General features: G+C 41.6%; 1 protein-coding gene across 1 annotated transcript in view; it reads left to right on the top strand.

Moving 5' to 3' along the window:
* MYO7B (myosin VIIB) overlaps positions 1-15,148 on the top strand; it is a 163,548-nt gene that overhangs the window by 111,593 nt on the left and 36,807 nt on the right. Inside the window, exons 27-33 of the mRNA XM_078146147.1 lie at positions 985-1,111; positions 2,146-2,265; positions 4,219-4,392; positions 6,503-6,730; positions 11,103-11,270; positions 14,407-14,524; positions 14,632-14,758. Coding sequence (XP_078002273.1) covers positions 985-1,111; positions 2,146-2,265; positions 4,219-4,392; positions 6,503-6,730; positions 11,103-11,270; positions 14,407-14,524; positions 14,632-14,758 — 1,062 coding nt within the window. The remainder of the gene's footprint in view (positions 1-984; positions 1,112-2,145; positions 2,266-4,218; positions 4,393-6,502; positions 6,731-11,102; positions 11,271-14,406; positions 14,525-14,631; positions 14,759-15,148) is intronic.

Raw genomic sequence — 15,148 nt, 5'->3', positions numbered from 1 at the left:
CATTGAGCTCCTCACTTAACCATGATTGTTCTGTGAAAGCTGACTGTCCATGTGGCAGAAAGTCCCACACTGGGTAGGAAGATGGCTCAAATGAACTCTAAGGTTCCTTAGGCTTTACACTGCTATGATGCTATGAATTCTAGGCAAGCCAAAAGACTTGGATATTTCATAGATCTATATCACAGATTTGTGCAAGAAGGGTCAGAGGCATCAAGTCCAATCCCCTTATTTTACAGTTAAGGGAACTGGGTCCTAGGGAAATTAAGCTATCATGAATAAATCAGCATAGGTGATGTCCCTAGATTAGTTAGCTGTCACCTGAGAGAACATAATACTCTGAGGCGTTAAGATCTGGGATAAGCAAATTTTGTTGGGGAGAAGGAATTAGCCAAAGTTCAGAACATGGTGCATTTCTTGAAAAGAATAAGTTTTGAAGGGGCCTCTATGGTGAAGGGTCCTGGGCGTCTTGGGCACGAGAGAGACAGACAGACAGACAGACAGACAGAGAGACACAGAGACAGAGAGAGACAGAGATAGAGACAGAGAAAGAGTGTGTTGAGGGCCAGGAAAGGGATGTTAAAGGAAGACAGATGTAGTAGGTGCCAAAGATTTCAGGCCCAAATCTATCCTTATCCTTCACCTCTTAGCATTCTTCTTTCATTCTCCTCATCCTCCTTATTTTTATCATCTTCAGAATCATCATCTCTGCCACTAACTTTCTATGTGACCTTGGGCAAGTTACTTCTAACCCCAATCTGGGACTCAGTTTCCTCATTTATAAAATGAGTGGACTGGACCATTCTGACCTCTCGGGTCTCTGCCTTAACCAAAATAAGTGTTTCTATTTCTTTGGGCAAGTCCCTTGAGCCTCCATGTCTTCAGCTGTAAATGAACCTGGACTAGGTGATCTTTAACTTCTGCAATACCATGTCCTCAACCAACATTTCACTAGCTCCACGTCCACTGCTTGTGTACCTCTTACAGAGATGAGATCTACTGCCAAATCTGCAAGCAGCTGTCTGAGAACTACAACAAGAACAGTTTTGCAAGAGGGTGGATTCTACTGTGTCTTTGCCTCGGCTGCTTCCCCCCTTCAGAGAAGTTTATGAAGGTACAATTTCCCGGCCTCTTGGGAGGCAGGGAAGTAGGCTTTGGCCTCTAGGGAGCCCAAGACTCTGGGGTTACTTGGAACCATAGTATAGTGGAGATGAAAACTGGCTTTGGAATCAGAGAACCTGTGTTCAAATCTTAGTTCTGTTCCAGAGTACCTATGCAACCCTGAACAAATCACATCTCCCCTTTGGGCCTCAGTTCTCTCATTTACAACTTAAAAGGCATGGACTGGATGCTTTCTAGGATGACATCCAGTTTTAAATCCTATGTTCCTATGACTGACAGGACGCCGTAAACCCTGTGGGGAGGTTGTAATCAGCCTTGGACCCAGGTGGGAATAATTTGGAATGTTGCCATTTAGTTAGCTTTGAGAGGAGGAAAAGGACTAAAGCAGTTAGAATTCATTTTAATATTGTAGGATATAATTAAGAAGTTAATTCTACTACTTTTTCTCTCTTCTTTCCCCCCAAAAAGAATCACAATCTAAAAATGAGAATCAGTGTGATGTGTTGGAAAGCTTGTTGGACCGGGGATCAGGAGACATCACTCACAGTCGTAGACCTATCAGGGCCTTGTTCTCTGACACCGGACAAATTATTCAAACTCTCTGGGCCTCAGTTTCCTCCTCAAGTAAACAGGATAGTAATACCAGGGCTAACTCCCTCATGGCATTGTTGTGTGGATGAAACAACATAACAAATGTAAAAGACCTTTTGTTCTTGTTCAGTGATTCAGTTGTGTCCAACTCTTTATGACCCTGTGGACCATAACACAACAATACTATCCATGAGATTTTCTTGGGAAACGTACTGGAGTGGTTTACCAGTTTCTTCTCCAGTGGATTAAGGCAAACAGAGGTTAGGTGACTTACCCAGGGTCACACAGCTAGTAAGTATCTGAGGCCAGATTTGAACTCAGGTCTTCTGACTCCAGGCCCAGCACTCTTTCCACTGAGCCATCTAGCTGCCTCTAAGTAATCTACAAATGTCCAATATAAATTACTTATCTGTCCTCTGTCCTTCATCCCTCCAGTACCTGCTGAACTTCATCAGCAGAGGCCCACCAGGCTACAGATCCTTCTGTTCAGAGCGATTGAGGCGTACCTATGCCAATGGAGTGAGGACTGAGCCTCCCAACTCGCTAGAGCTCCAGGTGGGAGCCATCATCTGGGACAGGTTCTGGGGGCTGGGAGGGAAGAATAGATTGGTAATTGGGGTCTGGCACATGTGCAGAATGCCACAGATGGCATCTCCAGGTAGAGGATATGAGGGAAAAGATGGAGTCTCTTCATGTGGAGACATCATAAGAGGCATTTTCCACCTATCCCAGAAGGTCCCCATTACACATCTTTCCAGAGACCTCCTAACCAGGTAGTGAAGACAAGCGTAAGGAGATGAGGGAAGAATCTGTCCACATGATCTCTTCTAGTTCTGGGTCCTTCATAGTGTATCCTCAACACTCATCATTCTTCCAGTGGTGTGTCCTCTACTCAAAACCCCACAGGAAAGCCATAATAGCTTTCCATGTGCTTTCTGCAGATGGAGAGGGTGGCAAAAGACCAAGGTGTTTCCCTAGGGTAGGTAGTCTCCCCAGTTATCAATCACATACCTATTTGGTGTCCGCTGTATGGCCAGCACCATGCTAGATATTGGGGATACATGTACAATGAATAAAACTATACCTGTTTATGTAGGACCAGTGACAACTGGATGGGAGCCTGGACACTAGAGCCCTTGTTATTTTTCATTGTGGCTGTTCTGAGTAATCAATTAGGCAAATTACAATCATTTGGAGGCCCATCAATGAAGCACTCTCTATCACCACACTATAATAAGTCACTATTGGCAAAATCATTTAATTAACAGGACCAATGAGGAAGCAAGCAGAGAGGTATGCAAAATGTCACATCCATTTTTGGACATAGCAAAAGCAGGAATTTGTTTTGACTGTGCATATTTGTTACATGGGGTTTTTTCCTTTTTTTTTTTTTAATTTGGGAGGGAAAGAAAATAATGCCTTATTAATTGAAAAATTAAGAAAAGCTCAAGAAATCATTTAATTAGAACATGAAAATTGCCTAAATAATAGGAAGGAACCAAGCACCAGAATTCAGATCCCACTCCTGTCACTTAATTGGCTGTGTGATCCTGGACAAACTTATTTGACTTACCTAAGCTTTAATTTCTTTGATCTGTAAAATGCCAAAAATAATAGCACCTACTTTCACAGTGTTGTTGTAAGGGCTAAATGAGCTAATACATGCAATGCACTTTGCATATCTTAAATTAAAATGATAGCTAGTGTTTCTATAGCACTCTAAGGTTTGCAAATATTCTAATTTTGTTCTCACAAAGACCCTGGGAGGTAGGTGCTATTATTGTTCCCATTTTACAGATGAGGAACTGAGGTAGAGAAAAGTCAAATGACTTGCCCAGGATCACACAGCTATTAAGGGTCTAAAGGATTTGAACTCAGGTCTTCCTGACTCTAAGTCCAGTGCTCTGTTCACTACACCACCTATCTGCTTTTGATTCTCCCTTAAAGCCCCATATAAAGGCTAGCTATAGAAATAATCATTATTATTTTAGGGTTGTATAAGCCAAAAAATATCTCTCAATACATAATGTATTGATCCCCAAATGTCTTGGGGAATCAAATCCTGGGTTTTTTTTCCTTTGTTCATGCCCATTAAGGAATTTGTGAAGACATAATACAAATGCAGTCTTTGTTAGTATAATATGCTCTTCAGATGGGAGACAAGATTATTTTTATATTTATTTTCCTTCCTCCAAAAAATATTCACTAAGTGCCTGCTCTGTGGGAGGCTATGGAGGATGTAGAGGTGTGTACGTTCTCAGATAGTTTAGAGTGGAATACTCACAGGCTACAGGAAGATGGGGCAGGAGAAGACAATGGTGAGTGGAGGAGGCCAGCTCCTCCATGAGCAAACTAAAATCTCTTCATGCTGAGGGATTTGCAAAACTAGTCACAATGCACATAAGTGTGTAAATGCTGGAAGGACTCTGTGGGACTTTGGCCTCAGCCCCACTCAAGAAATTAGAAAGGGGCCCTGAATCCTAGTCTTGTCTGGGGACTTTCTTACAGGCGGTCAAGTCCAAGACTCGTATTCCTTTCAACGTCACCCTGATGAATGGGGAAAGCCTGACAATTACAGCCGACTCTGCCTCTTCCTCCAGGGAAGTCTGCCAGCATATAGCTGATAAACTACAGCTAAAGGATCTCTTTGGATTTTCCATCTATGTTGCCATATATAACAAGGTAACTCGTTTATTTATACACACACACACACACACACACACACACTCATGCATACAAACAAGCGTGCTTTTACTCTGAGTACAGACCCACAAAATCTAAGAACTCAGAGGTTACCTAGATTTCCTCCTACATACCCTTACATCTGACTACCAGATATTCTACACCCAACCCCCATAATCCAAACAGACATTACATACCAGTCACCACACATCTAGGTACCCACAGATCCCACATCCAGATGACTCCTGGCCAGACACTGTCACACTCAAGCACCCTCCTATCTAAACACTATGTCTACATATCAATGCTCATATTCTCTAAAACAGATTCCTGTTCTTACACATGCACAAACATACAGAGGTACCCAAAGACCTACCCTCACATTATCATATACCCCTATGCCCCACATACCCTCACACCCAGATTTCCACACACTCAGTTGCCACCCACACACACACAGAACACATACATATATCCATATAACCACATACCAAGTCACCTTTGTACCTTTACATCAAAGATATTAGGTCAAGTTTATCTTTAGGCAGTATGTTTGTGTGTCATGATGCCAATGTGCAAACTGACCTATTCGCAGACAGGCTATCCTCCCTCTGATTAGAGGGTCAGACTCTGGCAAAGTGGGGAGAGACATCTCTGGCCATTCAAAACCAATAGCATTATTTAATTCAACTTTAAATGATCAGACCATGCAAAATCCTGATGAAGGAAAGTTAGTCCTACCATTTAGAAACTGTCAAAGTAAAATTTTCAAAACCTGAATGTTTCACAGTACTTCCTAATGGATTCATTTTTTTTGTTTCTTTTTTGAGCTTATTATAATACTATCATTTCACATTTGCTCAGATAACAATCCTCTTTCAAAGGTATTGACATGTCCCCTCTCTGAACTTTAGCTTTCATATCTGTAAAGTGAGGGCCTTAACTAGATGATCTCTGACATTGCAGTTCGATAACTCTTATGACATTTGGTTTTGAATATACCTGTGCTTACATCTATGTAAGAAGTGTTAGATTTATGTAGGGGAAAGTACTTCACTGCCTTCATCTTGTGATTTGGAAGCCCTCTCCTACAAAAATATTTCTCCCATTGTCTTAAATTTTACCATGAGCATGATATATGAATGTAATAGAAAACTATTGTTGTGTAAGAAATGATGAGCAGGAGGATTTCAGAAAAACCTGGAAAGGTTCACATAAACTGATACATAGTGAAGTGAGCAGAACCAGAAGAACATTGTACATAGTAACAGTAACATTGTGGGATGATCAACTATGATAGACTTAGCTCTTCTCAGCAATATAATGATCCAAGACAATTCCAAAAGACTCATGATGGAAAATGCTATCCACATCCGGAGAAAGAACTATGAAGTCTGAATGCAGATTGAAGCATACTATTTTCACTTTTTTTGTTTTTTCTTTTTTGTGGTTTTTCCCTTTTGTTCTGATTCTTCTTTTACAACATGACTAATGTGGAAATATGTTTAACATGATTGTATATGTATAACCTATATCAGATTGCTTGCTGTCTTGGGGAGGGGGGAAGGAAGGGAGGGAGGGAGAAAAATTTGGAACTCAAAATCTTATAAAAATGAATATTAAAAACTATCTTTATGTGTAATTGGAAAAATTAAAATGCCATTAAATGTTAAAGAAAAAAAAGGAAGGAAACTAAAACCTGCCAATTTTTTTTAAAAAATAAATTTTACTATGAGATAGTTATTCTTTTGAATAAAGGCCTCTCCACCTATGAAAACAGTCCCAAGAGGCACATTAAGTTGTTCAAACATTAATATCAACCAATTTTTCAGATCCTTTCAGGAGAGCAATCTTTGACAGAGAAAAAGTGGTAAGAGTTTGAAAGCACATGGGAGAGTAAAGTTGGGAAGGAGTGTATATGTATACACACAGAAGGGGGGGAGAGAGAGAGAGACAGACAGAGAGAGAGAGACAGACAAAGACAGAGAGACAGAGACAGAGAGAGGGAACTGAGAAAGCAAGAGATCTTTGTTCTTTTTTCTTTCTGCTGGTGGAAAGCTGGCTTCTGGATCTCAGGCCCCTCCCACATATGAGACTCTCTGTTACTCAGGTCTGGTCATTAGGTGGAGGGCGTGACCATTTGATGGATGCCATCTCCCAGTGTGAACAACTAACCAAGGAGAAGGGTGAGAATGAACGCCTGTCCCCTTGGCGCTTCTTCTTCAGAAAAGAAATCTTCACTCCATGGCATGACTTCAAGCAGGATCCTGTCAGCACAGAACTCATTTATCACCAGATTATCCGAGGATTCCGGTTTGGAGAGTACCGCTTGGAGAAGGTGAGGGGATTCTTTGAAACAGTCGATCAATCAACTCTTTTGTCTCATGTGATTTTTCATTTATGATTTCTTGAAATATAGCTCTGGAAAACCGGGCTTTGTTAAAGCGCAATGTGATTCTTGACTATGCCTTTCTTTAAACCTAAATCACTCTGGCTTTCACTGATTGGCCAATAATAGGTCCCAGCCCTCACCTCACTTGCTCTTTGTTTGGGTTTTGATGGTTCAGAGTGAGTGAAAACAGCAATTATTTCTGTTCTGGCCAGAAACCCTGAGGGTCTTCCCTTTCTTTTAATGAAGGCAACCTAGGCCATCTTTTGCCTCGATTCTTGCCTAGCCCTTAATTACTGAATGGGCTTTGCCTCAGATAAACTAAGACCTGGGAAAGATCTTAGCTTAAAAAGGCCAAAATCCCCCACTGCATCCAGGGCCATCGCCAGTCATCTTGACCTGTGTCTTGTCACTGGACTCCTATGACTATGAAGGAGAGAGTGAGGCTGATGACTTTGCACAGCTCTGCCTCGCTTAAATCCAATTCACTTGCCAAGTCAAGACATCACCTTCCTGATGTCATTGGTCACCTTTGAGAATAAAGACAAACAACAACAACATTCAGCAAGTATTTATTAAGCACCTACTATGTGCCAAGTACCATGCTAGGGGCTGGTGATTCAAAGTAAAAATTAAAACAGGTCCTGACCTCAAGGAGTTTGCATTCTATATGATGGAGACAACACATACATGTGTAAATATATGTATATGTATATATATATGTGTGTGTGTGTGTGTGTGTGTGTATAGATAGATATAGATACACATGTAGCATCCTCTCTGAACTACTCTCTGAATTTGCACTCACACTGGCAGGTTGAGTCCTGGTGATCACTACCTTGAAATTTAGGACTAACCCTGTTCATGACTACTTCTCACAATTCCTCACCAGAGTCTTCTCATTAACAATCCACTAGTAGATTCAATTAGTTCTTAGAGTCAATTAGTCAACAAACATTTATTAGTGACCTACTATGTGCATGTGCTAGAAATGCAAACAACTATGTACAAATAAGATATAGACAGGATAAGTTGGAGATAATCAACATAAAGAAAACACTAGCATTAAAGGGGAATCAAAAATCCCAATTGCCTCCCCCAACAAAAAATATAATTAGAAGGTCCATCTAGTCATATGAGATGGGTAAAAGAGGAAATATTAGCAGAAAGCATCTGAATGATGTGAGATGAGGAAGATGGAGCTCTAGGAGAATGGCCTCAATTTTTCCAGTGAAATATGGGGCAAGCTTCTCAGCTGAGAGAGTGAAGAAGGGGAACTATGAAAGGTTTGAGGCAGGACAAAAAGTTTTTTAAAAGCCACTGTGGTGAATGGGATGAGTCAATTGGGGAAGGTGGGGTAAAAGGATTGCATTGCCACAGACAGAACCTAGCTGTGATTAAATTTTCTGTGTACCCAGTCATCACAGTTTTGTGTTTTTCTCCTAATTTCAGTGACATGTGAGTAGTAGCAAAGGCAATGGTGGTGGGAGTAATCCTAGGCTTGGGTTTGGCAGGGTAAAATCAGTAATGAGATAAGGAGACAAGGGACTTGAGAGAAGAGGACAGTGTACAGCAGAACTTGTTCACTAAGGGGTCAAGATGGAGAAGTGAGGGGAATGCAGCCAGTGTAGGTATGATGGGCTGGGAAAGAACTGAGGAATGGAGGGCTTCAAGAACAGAATTTGGGGGTGCAAGCAGAGTGAGAAGTAGAATGACAACAGATTGTGATTAGATAAAGGAATTGCAGAGTTCATGAAGATGGAGGTGGTGCATTTATGGATAATAGTCAAAAGTATGACCATCGCTATGTGTAGCTGAAGTTTGGGGGAGGAAATAGGTCATGGAAAATGATGCAATGGAGTCAGGAAGACCTAAGTTCAAATCCAGCTTTAAACACTTACTGGCTGTGACCTTTGGCAAGTCACTTAACCTCAGCCTGCCTCAGTTTCCTCAACTTTAAAATGGGAATTAATAATGGCACCTATTTCCGAAGGCTGTTGTGAGAATCAAATGAGATAATAATTGTAAAGCAATTAGAATAATGCTTGGCACATAGAAGGTACTATATAAATGTTAGCTATTGATGATGATGATGATGATGATGATGATGATGATGATGATGATGATGATGAGTAAGTTGAGGAACTGGGACATTAGTGTGTTTGAGAGAACATATGTATATTGAATATGTATGTTGAAGTTCCCTACTATGAGACAAGAGTTGAGGTGGAAAGATTGTGAGCCAGGCACTAAACTCATTAGGGAAAGAAGAGTAGCGTCCTGCATGACGGTTGATAACAACCAACAGAATTTTTGATTGGGTGGTAAATTTGGATTAAGTGAACCTCAAAAGAGGAGAGATTATGAAGTGATAATGGTAGAGAGAGAGAGCATGGCAGTGTCAATGTGGAGCAAAGAATATTCCATCTCCCTCACCTCAACCAGTGAATGAAATGTTTGAGCAGCCAGTGCAACCAGTACTGGAAAGTCTATCCTGGGAGGGTGTGTCCTCAGGAGGGAGCCAGGACTCAGAACCCAGAGATAAAAGGAGGGAGAAAGGAAGAGATTTAAGATGAAAGCAAGTTTGTTACCAGTGGAGGAGACATTCCAGAGAACAAACTAGAAGGAATGATTCACTTTAGAGTGGCATCTTGGCAGGATTGAGTTGAGGGAAATGGGAATAAAGGATTGGATGGTGGGGAGGAGAGAACAGGTTTGAATAACACAGCTAGAGATTCAGAATCACTGGGATGGGGAGGGGACAAGAGGCTGGGAGTATGTTTAGGTCTGAGGAATGAGATTGGGTATATTATTATTATTATCCTTAAGGACTTGGTCTCAGGGTTGAGTATTCTCAAGGTTTTAGGCAGCAGAGAGCTCAAAGGAATGGTACCTGTCTCCCCTCCAGCAGGCAGGCCAGGTCAGGAGACCATGTGAACAGCAATAGTAGTAACAAAGCATTTCCCCTAAAAAAATTGGGGTGAACTGTCCCACAAAGACATACAGAGTCAGAAGCAGGGAGTGGAGTGGACACAGCCCTAAGAAGACACATAGGTAGGGAATACATTTGGTCAAAGGAATCTGCAACCCCAAAACAGCAGGACATCAATGTCTTTCCTTTTTCTGAACAATCTTTCCAAAGTTCACTTCAAGGCATGGGGTCAGTGATGCACAAGGGAATCTACAACTAATCTGAGCTGGCACCCCACAAATGCTGGTATCTCAGCTGAATGGGAGGATCAACTAGACTGATTCCTCTCAGGGAACATTGTCTCTGTTAGATGGGCCAATTTGCTGCTGGGTGAAGCTGGACAAGGCTTACATACAAGAAACTTTAGAGAACATGATAAAGCAGTGTTAGATCGTGTGATTCCAATTATAAGTACAATGGGATTTCATAATCAGCATCAGCTGGAATAGTCAAGGAAAGCTTCATGGAGAAGGTAGCACTTGATATGGGTCTTAAGGCTGGGTAAAATTTGGGCTAACAAGGAGTAGAAGATAGGAAAAAATTACATAAGCTAGGACACAGAAGATGGGAACAAAGCATGGTACGTGAATGTGGTAAGAAAATTGGCCTGGCTAGAGCAGGAGTTTGGACAAGGATGGGAAATTGAGTTGGATGGTCTCAGTTCTAATCTTCATTCTATTTTTAACCTACTACCTGATTTTGGGATAGTCATTCCCTCTCTCTTCACAGGGGTTTAGACTAGATAATGACAAATATCCTTTGAGCTCTAACACCCTATGATTCCATAACTACATTTTAGGGGACCTTGAGAACCAAGTAGAGGCTATGTTAAGTTATCTGGTACTCCTAGATGGGGAAAGCAGCTGGCCAAATGTATATCTCTGGTACCTGAAAGATCTTCAAAACTAATACAAGCACCGATATATTTTATTTCACTAGCAGTAGGGCCAGGGCCAATATCAGGTCATCATTAAGTTTGAATCAGGACCCTGCTTCTATAAGAAGCAACTGCTATCTGAACTTGAGGTCCTGCTTAACATATGGTCTTTTTCTGTCTGATATTGTTTGGAAAAGGGGATGTTCTACTAGGAGGCAGGGGGATGAATCAAATGACCTCTCTAAAACATGTGTTTTGCTGGGCTTTCTTCCTGTCCTACTTATTTTCATTCTCTACCTCCCTAGGGATTAAGTGGATTCAGTACTGATCTTGGGAAGTAGTGGTGAGCAGTTAATTGGGTTGAATTGAGTATGGGCCCCAAAAGGAAAGGAGAGGAGAGTAAGGCTTAAAGGGGAAGAACTCTTTCTCCCCAATCCCCATCAGACTACCTATGACAAACTGAACTTTTACAGGAGGAGGACCTGGTGGAGGTAGTAGCCAAACACTGCTACATTGAATTTGGGAGCTTCATCCAGAGCAGTGACATCCAGAAGACCCTTCCTGCCTGCATCCCTGGGAGGGTGCTCAAGACAAAGTCACAGGAACAGTGGGTCAACCTCGTGACTGCAGCCTGTGCAAAGGTCAGAACCTCCAGATGGCAACCAATTCTCCTCCACTCGATTCCAACTTCAACGCCTGCTATGTTCTGGGCACTCTAGAGATGTGATGATGTGACATAGTCTGTCCCAGTGAAGGATGGCAGTTAAATAACAGATGATGTAACAAGCATATACGTGTTCAGAATAGAGGAGAGAAACTTGCAGGCTAGAGAAATCCATGAACTACCAATAGTGGTAATAAAGAAGGGGAAGGAAAATATAAACCTTATGGACATCTCTGGTATCATTTTGTCTGCTAGAGAAGCATACTGTGTCCTTCAGACTCACCTGTGCCTCATGTTTTCTATTCTTAAATTTAAAAGTACACAAATGGAACATTTTGCCCTCATGTTAACCTTGAATTATGTTTCCCTTGTATACTAGTGCTTTTGAAAAAAGTTCCTCATTACTTCTCTAAGAGAGCTAAAAATGGTGTGATCCCTGACCCCAGTGCGCTTCCTACTTACTACTACAGTTTTTTTTTTCTCGTGTGCAAAATACTAGTGGCATTTCAGAGCTGTTCAGTGCTCAAATTCATTCAAGAGAAAGAGGAGGCAGTTTTGTTGCTCAGTGGGGCCTACTCAGGGACTACGGCCGAGAGTTTTCCATGGTATGAGCCTCAATACTGAAAGGCCAGCTTAGTCTGGGTAGCATGGTCCACAGTACTAATATCTCATTTAGTGAGCAAGAGGTAATCCTATTTCATTCATGAGAATAGAGTCTATTAGCGAGGCAGCTAACATGAGCTAACCTAGAGGCAGGAGGGCTACCCAAGATCTGAAAGTACAAGTCAGCAGTCTTACCAAGTCAGGATCTTATAGACAAAACAGGAAAATGTGGTCTAAAGTCAGGTAAAAGTTCAAGGGATCAGGTATCCAAACAGATTTAAGCTTGAACAAAGACTCTCTTCATTGGGTGAGCAAGTTATGATCCTTTGGATCCTTAATTTGGAGCTAACCCTGTCCTTAGGGGCAACTAGATGGCATAGTGAATAGAGCAATCAGGCCTGGAGTCAGTAGGACCTGAATTCAAATCCAGCCTCAGACATTTACTAGCTGTGTGACTCTGGGCAAGTCACTTAACCCCAATTACCTAAAAAAAAAGAAAAGAAAAGAAAACCCCAGATGGGATCATGGAGTCGGACATGACTGAAACAACTGAATAACAAAATTACCTCCTTTTTCTCTTGAATGAACTTGAACTCTAGATAGCTCTGAAATGCCACTAGTATTTTGCACGTGAGAGAAAAAACTGTATGGTAATAGATAGGAAGTGCATTGAGGGTAGGGATCACACCATTCTTAGCTCTCCTAGAGAAGTAATGAGGAAATTTTTATCAAAGGCACTAGTATACGAGGGAAACATAATTTAAGGTTAACATAAAGGCAAAATGTTCCATTTGTGTACTTTTAAAATTAAGAATAGAAAACGTGAGATTTTGTTTAATAAGTATAAAATATAATATAGAACAGTTCTATGTTCTGTTTTCTAAGGAAGATAGAATTCGAGGGAAGGAAACGAAGGGGAAGAGACAGGGATGAAAAAAAAGTCAAGTGAGAGAGAGAGAGAAATACAGGGAAAAGAAACGTACAAAAGGGACAATTAGACACATACGCAGAAATCAGGCACAGAGCAATGTCCAAGGAGAGGGAAACAGAAAAAAACAAAACCCTAGGAACAAAGCAGGCAGGGCAAAACACAAAGGGAGGGATATGCTGAGATGAAGTATGTGCACAGAGAATTTCATGGACTAAGATCTTCATCTTGTGGCCTTCTCAGAGGCTGGAACAAAAGGGTTTTAAATCTGTGTTACAGTTTTGTACGTAAAAGACCTGATGTCCTTTTTGATACCTCTTCCACAGGCTACATAAACTTCATACATTTATTCAGTCATTCATTCATTCCACAAATATTTATGAAATGACTCATGTATCAAACACTCTGAGAGATACAGGCATTTATTAAGCATCCATTATGATTTGGTACATTACGGGAAGAGAAACTCCATAAAGAGTTTTATTATGGCCACCATAATGGAGTTTTCCTATGTGGACCAGACTGGAACTGGCCTCTAACGTGGGAATTGCTGGAGCTAAACAGAGCAGGCCAGAGGTGGGTATATCAGGGACAAAACAGAAGTTTAATTAATTTCAGAGCGAGGAAAACGCTTGCAAGCAGAAGCCCCACCTCCTGAGAAGGAGGGCTTAACATGCTGAAGCAAAGGTAGGTCTTAAATACATTAAAAAACCCCACAAGTAGGCTGGACCACAACACAATCATTCTTCACAGTTCCACGGGAGGCTCATGTGTGGACAATGCAGGTCTTCCTGGATCCTGTGGGAACGCTTCATTTTTTTCTTTTTGTTTTTTTGGTGAGGCAACTGGGGTTAAGTGACTTGCCTAGGGTCACACAGCTAGTAAATATCCTGTGTCTGAGACTGGATTTGAACTCAGGTCCTCCTGACTCTAGGGCCAGTGCTTTATCCACTGCACCACCTAGCTGCCCCTATGTGGGAACACTTCTTAAATTGATTGTCTTTAAATCTTAAGGGTCAGTAGAGTACAGAATCAGAGTTAGCGTGGCTAGAACAAGCGTGCAGTAGCTAGTTCATTTACACAAGCACTGGACTTCAGGAATTGTAAGCATGTCAGAGATTTTGATGGATGGCTTTAGGCTGCAGCACGTTGGCTGTCAGGTCCTGGGAAACAGGGGGAACTCCAACAAATCTAAACAGGTGTTGATAAATATGAAAGTCATAAATCCCTCAGTGAACACCTGGTGCTGGTCAAAGCAATACACTTTGCCAGAGGATGAGGTCATCTAGAACGCAAAGGTTTGTTGTTATGCCAAGCTCAGAGCACAGCCTGCTTTCTGGGCCTCAGGTCTGGGAAACAGGGTGTCTCCAAATACCTTGACACCTACTTGTAATCTACAAGGTCATAATGGATGCTTAATAAATGCCTGTGCCTCTCAAGAGTGTTTGGTACATAAAAGTCATTCCATAAATATTTGTTGAATCAATGAATGTTTGAACAAATGGGTTACTGAGTGGATGAATGAAAATACGGACAAGAGTACTTCTGTTGGGTATCACAGAAGATGTTTTCTCCATTTTAGGCTCCCTACATCCAAAATCGCTCCTCTCCACTATTGGTAAAGGAAGAAATTGTGACTATGGTTTGTTTTCAATGGCCTCTACTATTCTCCAAGTTTTTTGAAGTTACCAAAGTTTCAGGTAATGACAGCTAATTGGGAAGGGGAAAACAGTAGGGAGAATGGGGCAGGACTGAATCAGGGCACCATCCCTCAGTGTTCATAAAGAATATGTCATCCAATTTCCAGGGCCCAGCCTGCACAAGACTCAGCTGATTTTGGCCATCAACTGGAAAGGTATCTGCTTCCTCGACAAATCAGAGAATAAACTTTTGGACCTAACTTTCCCTGAGATTACTGGCATAGCCACCAACAGGTTAGTGCCCTGAGCTGCAAAGATGTCTTTACCTGCCATGTGCCCTCTGCAGTGGCATAGCTACCTGTGTATCCTTGGGCCAAACAGTTAACCTCTCTGGGTCTCAGTTCCCTTAGCTGTAAAATAAAAGGATTGAACTAGATTAGTCAATCAACAAGCATTTATTAAACACTTACTGTATGCTAGGTACTCTGCTAAGAGCAGACGCTACAAAGACAAGCAAAAACAAAAATGGTCTGTGGCCTCAAAGAGTTTGCGTTCTGATGGAGGAAGGCAATGCATAAAAGGTTAGCTGAAAGGAGGGGAGGGGCAAGAAGGAGGCATCTGAATTGGGGCATAATTATAGCTAAGTCTAGAGAATCATGGATGACTCTGGGGCCTTTTCCCAAA

The sequence above is a fragment of the Phascolarctos cinereus genome, unplaced genomic scaffold (genome assembly GCF_003287225.1).
Source record: "Phascolarctos cinereus isolate Bilbo 61053 unplaced genomic scaffold, phaCin_HiC Scaffold_726;HRSCAF=1367, whole genome shotgun sequence".
NCBI classification, from domain to species: Eukaryota; Metazoa; Chordata; class Mammalia; order Diprotodontia; family Phascolarctidae; genus Phascolarctos; species Phascolarctos cinereus.
The sequence above is the reverse complement of the archived record's forward strand: the minus strand, read 5'-3'. Positions and strand labels throughout refer to the sequence as shown.